Consider the following 7,476-nt stretch of genomic DNA (forward strand, 5'->3'; position numbering starts at 1 on the left):
CCAGCAGCACTGACGGGAACACACGGGGAGAAGCACCCAGAGTTTGTGTCACAGAGCTGGTGCACCCCAAACACAGATCCCCAGGGGTGTGGTTGAGGGTAGGGAGAGCCCCCCTCACCAGTGCCATCACCCCAGGACAGGTCATGGACCAGTGCTGGAGCAGTAGCCTGGGATAGGTACCCACAGCCCACGCTGGGGACAGACCCTGGCACAGAGGGGTCCCCACACGCCCCCCCCAGCCCTGGGGACCCCACCAACTTCCCCCGGGCCGCAATACTCACTGGCAGGTGAGGGGGTGCTGTATCCACTGACAGGGAGCTGGTGCTGGATGCCGGCCAAGGTGCTGGGGGGCGAGAGCCCCCCCAGCATGTGCGGGAAGAAGAAGGCGTAGGGGGGTACGGGGTAGCCATTGAGGTGCCCCCCGCCCGGTGTGGGGCAGGAGCTGCTGTTGCTGGCCATGGCGGGGGTCTCCAGCGCGGGGGGGCTCTCAGGCGGGGGGCGAGCAGAGCATGGGGCCCGCGGGTGCCCCGCTGCCGGGCTGGCCTCGCTGGTGATGCTGGTCCTGCGGCGCTGCGGGGGGAGCAGAGAGGGGGGTTAGCAGAGGGGCTGGGACCCCCGAGCCCCACCCCACGGGGGCACCCACCATCCGTGCCTCAGTTCCTCCGGCCCCCCCGGGTCCACATCCCCTCCCGGCCCCAGGAGGGCGCAGCCGGCCGGGGCCAGGGCTCCCCGCGGGATTAACGCCGATCCCTCCGATTAACGACACCGGGACGGCGGCACCGGCAGGCGCAGCTCGCTAATCCCGGCTTAGCGGCGAGGGGGGGACGAGGGGACGGTGTGGGGACGGCCTGGGGACACTGTGGCCCCACAGGGCACCCCCTCCGGCCAGCGGCCACACCGCGGCCCCAAACCTGCTCCCCCGGGGCTGGCACAGGAGCAGGGGTACAGAGCGGGTCCCAGGGGGCAGCACCCCCTGCCCCAGCCTGGGGGGCTGCGAGGCAGCTGGGGGCAGGGGGGGGACACGGGCACAGCGGGGTCCCCTGAGGACAGCGGCTCTGCTCCAGCCCGGCTCTGCCGTCACGGCCACACACCCGCCCGGGCTCCGCTCCCCCCACGCCTGCACCGAGCGTGAGGGGGCTCAGCCACCCGGCCTCGGGCAGGAGGGAGCTCAGCCCGCCAGGACAGCACCGGGGGGCTCAGCCCGGCCGCCCCTCGCAGGGTTGGGCTCTGCCCGTCGCGGAGCAGCCCCCGCCCTGTGCCATGTGCCAGGCTGTGCCGTGTGCCGGCAGCTCCCATGCCAGGCCCGTGGGCACGGACCCCTCAGCCCAGGCCGGTCGGGGGGTGGTGAGGAGGGGGGCGCGGGGCTTTCACAATCCCGGGTTGGCTGTTTATTTAAGCGCTGGCGCGGGGCCCGGCGGGGGCTGTTTATTTGCCGAGAGCGCTGGCTCCCGGCCCCGCGGAGGCGGAAAAGGATCCAGAGGAACAAGGCTGGGCCGCCCGGCGAGGCGCTGGGGAGGGGCCGGGATGGGCATGGCCCTGCCCGCCCCCCCAGCACCCAGCTGGGTGCACCCACTGGAGGCAGGACCCCCGTTCTCCCAGCTCACACCAGCACCCACCGTCCCAGTGCTGCCCTCCACCCATGGGGAGCACCCACGAGGAGATCCACGGTTCAGCCATCCCCGGGGAGGGCATCCAGCAGTGGCTGGGTGGGGGTCACATCCTCCCCAGCCCAGGTTGTCCCAGTGCACGGGGGATTCCCATGGGCATCACCAGGCACGATGCCGGATGCTGGATCAGCATCTGCCCAGGGACAGCCCTCACATGGGGTCCCCCCAGGGCAGTGCAGGGATCCCGGCCTGCGGTGTGGGGGGCTGCCCCCAGCCCCCCCAGCCAGGCCATGGCCCCCATGTCATGCTGGTCGAGGGGAGCCCAGGCAGGGAGGCGCGGGAAGAACTGTTTATGTTTGCCGGTGCCAAGTGCTCGCTGGGCACTGCGCCAGCCGTGCCGGGGCCCAATTACTCAACCCACTCCGGCCCCCCCGCACGCTGCCGGCCTGGGACCAAGCGAGGCCAATGCCACCAGGCTGGTCACTGTGCACCCCAACCCAGCCAGAGGGCCCCCTGCTCCTTTCTAATGCTCCACAGGACCAGCAGTGGCCAGGAGAGTCCAGGGATCTGGGCCAGTCCTGCTCCCGTGGGTCCTGGTGGGCAGGAGGAGCTGTCACCCATGGGAGCTCCCACGGGACCATGTGCCGGCACTGCCCCCGGCATACGGTTGCTCCCCAACTGGGGTGTCCCAGGCATCGCAAATGTGGGTCCTGGGTGCTCCAAATGCAGCTCCTGGGTGTCCTGGCCAAGCTGTGCTCCCAGAGCAGGGGAGCAGGGGCCGCACAGCCCCTCGGCGGGGCCCACGCTCACCCGCCCCGACGCCTTTTCCTCCAGTCCCTGCAGGAGCTGGACGGGGCCCGGAGCTTCCTGGAATCCAGAGTCTCGTTCCAGCCCCGTGGAAAACGCTGCCGCGGGGCCCGGGCCAAATCCAGCCACGAGGAACCTCCCGCCCAGGCCGGGGGTGGCCCCCGGGAGCGGACGGACGGACGGATGGACACGCAGACCGGAGCCATTCCCAGGGTTGGCAGCAACGCAGCCGGGGGGGGCACAGCCTGGGGAGGACATGGCCAGGGGACATGGTTGGGGGAGCCACCATCCCCCCGTGACCCCAAAGAGGGCACGAAGCCCACCGTGCACACCCAGACAGGCCATGAAGCCCTGGCACAGCCCCTAAAGTGACCCCTTCCAAAAAGGCAGCCCCTCACAGTGACCTCCGGGGACCCGCCAGACTGGGTTCAGTGCCCACAGCCCCATTGTGCTCCCCCTCCCTCTGGCACAGCCAATGCCCACCACAGAGGGACAGGGATGGCACCACGACACCCCCTCCTCATGACCACACCAGCCAGCTGCACCCTGTCCCACCCAGGGGCTCCCCCAGCCCCCGGTGTAGGCAGCACCCCCAGCCCCAGTGCCCACGTCACACCCGCAAACCCAGCCAGGCTTCCTGCCGGGGCACACGGTGATGGCAGCGGATGTGACACGCCGGTGAGCGGGGGCACCGCCCTGGTCCCCCCGGCAGAGGGGGGCAAGTGGGGCTGGGGGGTGCTCGGGGGTGCTTGGCAGGGCAGTGGGCAGCAACCCAGCCCTTCCTGTCACGCCGGCGGGCACCGCGCTCCCAACCGCAGCTTCCCCTTGCCACTCTCGATTCCCAGGCAGACAGGTTTCAGTTCAGCCCTGGCCCAGTTGCTACAACCCCCTGTCACCCCAGAGCCTGTCACTCTGCTCTCCTGTCACCCCAGAGCCTGTCACCCTGTTGACCTGCCACTTCATTCCCCAGTCCCTTGCCCCTGGTGCCACCACAGTGTCCACCACCCCAGCATCCTGCACTCCCCGGATCTGGCAGGGGCTGGTGCCCATGTCCCCCGTCCTCACCGGGACAGGTGACAGGGACCTCCCAGTGCCAGCTGCCCCCAGGGTGTGTGGGCAGAGGCGAGAGTGCCGTGCTGGGCTGGGGGGGCACGGGGTGGTAGCCCCAGGGCAGGGCAGGAAGCGCCCGGGGAGCCACTGCGGTCGCAGCCTGTGGTTTCCTTGCTGCCGGCAGAGCCAGCCCGGGGTGGCCTCGCACGCGAGGCCAAGGGCCTGGCTGGCCCCACTGCCCCCCCAGCCACCACCGGCCCCCCCGGCCCACCCAGGCCAGCCAGCACCGTGCACGTGGGGTGAGGTGCCCCCCTGGCAGGGCCGCTGAGTGAGACCCCCTCCCCGTATCCCCAAAGCTCTCAACCGTGAGTCACCGTCACGTTTCTCACGTCCCCGGGCAGGCGTGAATCATGCCCAGCCTGCGGCACGGCCAGAGCCAGCGGCACACACTCGGCCAGGCAGCGTGTGCCGGAGTCAGGGCTGCTGGGACTGGGAACCTGGGAGTGCTGGGGCCGGTGCAGACCCCAGGACCTGCATCCCACTGCTCACCAGGGGCAGTGGCACATCCAGGGGCTCACTCAGCCCCACCACAGGACCCTGGGCAGCACCGGTGACACCCTGCAGGCCAGTCACCACCCACGATGGGCCACTGCCACTCCCCGAGCATGGACACAGGACCAGGGACCCCACGCTGGCCCACAGGGACAGTGTCCATGCCAGCAGGGGTGATGTCCATGCTGGCCTCCCACCCCGTGGGGGCACACAGGCACCCCAAGGTGTGGCTGCAGGCCCCATGCAAGGGGTCCTCGCCCCGGCACCCCACATCCCGCTGCTGCCGGGAGCCACACGCTGAAATTCCACCTGTCGCGGCCCGGCCGACTCCGGTTACGCCAGGAACGCGCCGCTCCGGTTACACCTCCCGCACCCACCGCCAGACGCGCCATTCTTCTGCGGGAACAGGTGCCCCGGCCCCCGTCACGGCCCCCGGGATGGCCATGGCTGTGCCAGGCCACCACCGGCACCGCTCGGGCCTGGCTGTGCCATGGGTGCTGCAGGAGGTGCAGGTCAGTCCCAAAGGTCCAGCAGTGTCCGGGCCGGTGCCACCCACCAGCCCCTCACACCGTTGGGTGGCCCTGCAGTACCCTGGGGACCCTCACTCACACCCATCACAGCCTGCCCGTGAGGGGACACCCCCAGGCCCAGCCCAATCCCCACCCTGCATCTCAACCCTCAGGAGGAGCGCAGGGATCTGCAGGCCCAGGGGTGCCAGGGTGCCCTATCCCAGGGGGTCCTGGGATGTCCCATCCCGGTTCCCTGCAGGCTCTCAGGAAGCAGGGGGATGGTGTCCTGGCAGCAGCCCGCGGCAGCCCCGGTTGTTTTTAGCCGAGGCTGCGGCAGCAGCCGGCGCCCTGGGAATGGCGTGCCGGGAACAGCGCGGCCCCAGACAGCCCTCGCTGGCTCGGCGACAGCCGGCAGACAAGTGCAGCTGGCACGGGGCCGCTCGGGACACAGCACGGGGGACCCGGCGGGCAGGCGGCTGCACGACACCCCCGGACACCGGGATTTGGTGGCACTGTGCCCCTGGCCTGGGCAGGATCCCGGGAGCCGGGACCTGGAGTACCTGGGGGGGCCAAACCGCCCTGTGCCTCAGCCACCACGACCCACCGCGTCGCGCCCGGGCCGGCTGTGGGCAGGCGTGCGGCCGTGTGCCACCGCCACGTCCCCTCGCCATGTCCCCTGTCACAGCCTGGCAGTCGGGGCTCAGTGGGGACAGCGGAGGCCACGGCGGGCGCACGAGGCCCCTCGCCGGGCCCTGCCACGAGCCACCCCCCGCTAAGCCGCCTCCAGCCGCAGGGAGATTAACCCATTTTCCGTAATCAGCACATGTGTCACCGCAGATATGATCGCACCCCCCGCGCCCGCCGCGGCCCCCCTGGGGCTGGCACTGCCAGGGGGCCCTGTGGCACAGGGTGCCCCGTGGCATGGGGCACCTCGGCTCTCCAGGTATGCACCGCAGAGGACACACAGCTCTGACAGCCCTGACATGTTGCAGCAGCACCCCAAAGAGGGTTGGGGGACCCTAGAGCCCAGCCATCCCCTCAGCAGCAGTGCTGGCACTGGCACTGGGCATCGCCAGGACAGTGGCTCAGGGCACGGTGGCTCAGGGCACGCATGGCCGGCGCAGCTGAGTGTGGCACGTTGTCACGCCAGAACCTCCTGGATATAAATAGATGCGGAGCGGCGGGATGGTGAATCCCAGCGCCGCAGGGCAGGCGGTGGCGGTGGCACGGGCCGTCCCCAGGCTCTGTGGCCACGGGGACAGAGTGCAGGGACACAGCAGGTGTGTGAGGACAGCTGGGCATCCCTGTGCGATGGGGTAGCCACAGGCACCAGGCACTGCTGGATGGGGCACAGGGCACTGCCCTGCTCCTGCCACCCCGCCGGCGGTGGCCGTGTCACCACGTCACCTGGGGGGGCTGCGAGCGGTGGGTGAAGGGGCCGGACACCCACCGGGCACCCGCGGGCATCCCCGGAGCGGGCACCCACGGGAGCAGGCACATCCCGCGCCGCAGCAAGGTCACCCCCAAGGGCAGGGTGGGGGCCCACGGGTGACATATGGCCCGGGAGCGGTGGCCGCGGGGCCGCTAAGCCACCGAGCCGTCACCCGCTAATCCCGGCGCGGGGCCGGCGGCGGGTTCCGCACCCGGAGCCTCCAGCCGGTGCCTGCCCAGCACCCCAGGGCGGGGGGCACCGGCGTGGGGAACCCCCGTATCGCCCCAGCACCCTCCGCGCTGCGGGGCGGCCCCGCCACCAACGGGGTCAAAGGTCAGAGGCACAGATTTGGGGGGCAGGCGCACAGATTTGGCTCTGCCCCGGCTCCCCCGCGGCCCGGGGCACTGCTGCCCGTGCCCAGGGGGGTCCCCCCCGCTGAGCTCCCCGAGGGCAGCACCCCCAACACTCCCACACCCCGCGGGGGCTCCGCCGCCCCCGGGGCGGCCCCGGGGCAGCTGCCGCGGCGGGAGAGGTGGCGGCGGGCGGTGTCCCCCCCCCCGGCCCCCGCCGCCCCCCGCCCCCCCGCCCCCGCTCCCCCGCCGGGCCCCGGTCCCGCCGCACCCCGAAAAGGGGAAGCGGCCCCGGCCCCCCCCGCCGGGGGAAGGTGGGGGGGAATGCGGCCGCGCGCCCCAGAGGGGGCCCCGGTAATCCCAGGGGAGCACCCCCGGCACCGCGCTCCGCGGCCGCCCCCCCGGTCCCCGGTGCGGTGCGGGGCACCGGAGCCCTCGCCGGGGTGGGGGCGCAGCGAGGCCGCTCGGGAGCGCCCCGGCGGTCGGTAGCGGGAGGGGGGACTCCGGCGCCCCCGAGCCCGGGGTAGGAGCGGAGGGGCAAAGCCACAATCCAGAACCGGCTGCGGCTCCGGTGCTCCCGGCAGCCCCAGCCCAGCAGGGTCCCTGCCCTCCCCCCCCCCGCGGGAACCCCGGGATCCCCCGGATCCCCCGTTACCGGAGGGGGATCCCCAGAGGCGGTACCGGAGTCGCACCAAGATCCTCCCTCCCCACCGCCCCACGGGTGGCTCCGGGGCCCCTCATTACCTGCTCACGGGAGGGTCCAACACCGAAATCCTTAAACCCGGCGAGCTCCCGGCGGTGGCTGCATGGCGGCGACGGCACCGGGAAGCGGCGGGGCGGGGGGGGGGGGGGGGGGGGGGGGGGGGGGGGGGGAGCGGCGGGGGGACACGCCCCATCCCCGCCGGGCCCGCCCCCGGCCCGCCCCGCCAGCCAATGGGACGCCGTGTGGGGAGGGGCGTGGGCGGGGCCTGGCGCCGCTTTGTAACTCTTTGAAGTCTCCAGAAAGCGGAAGGGGAGAAAGTGGGTGCGCGCGCCGCGCGGGAGGGGGGGGGCTCTTAAAGGGGCCGCGCACCCCAAGCTGGGTGCCCCTCTTCCCCTCCCCCCCCCCCCAAATACAGGAGGAAGTGGTCTGACAACACCACCCCGCCCCCCATCCCACTGACCCCTCC

At 72.3% G+C, this 7,476-nt stretch overlaps 1 protein-coding gene across 1 annotated transcript in view; it reads right to left on the minus strand.

The window, feature by feature from the left end:
* Window positions 1–7,143, minus strand: part of RARA (retinoic acid receptor alpha) — a 19,445-nt gene extending 12,302 nt beyond the window's left edge. Inside the window, exons 1-2 of the mRNA XM_027666444.1 lie at window positions 7,052–7,143; window positions 282–570 (exon numbers count right to left, since the gene is read on the minus strand). Coding sequence (XP_027522245.1) covers window positions 282–459 — 178 coding nt within the window. The 5' untranslated portion in view covers window positions 460–570; window positions 7,052–7,143. The remainder of the gene's footprint in view (window positions 1–281; window positions 571–7,051) is intronic.
* Window positions 7,144–7,476: the final 333 nt, after the last annotated feature.

Source organism: Corapipo altera, unplaced genomic scaffold, assembly GCF_003945725.1.
Source record: "Corapipo altera isolate COAL_440 unplaced genomic scaffold, ASM394572v1 200, whole genome shotgun sequence".
NCBI classification, from domain to species: Eukaryota; Metazoa; Chordata; class Aves; order Passeriformes; family Pipridae; genus Corapipo; species Corapipo altera.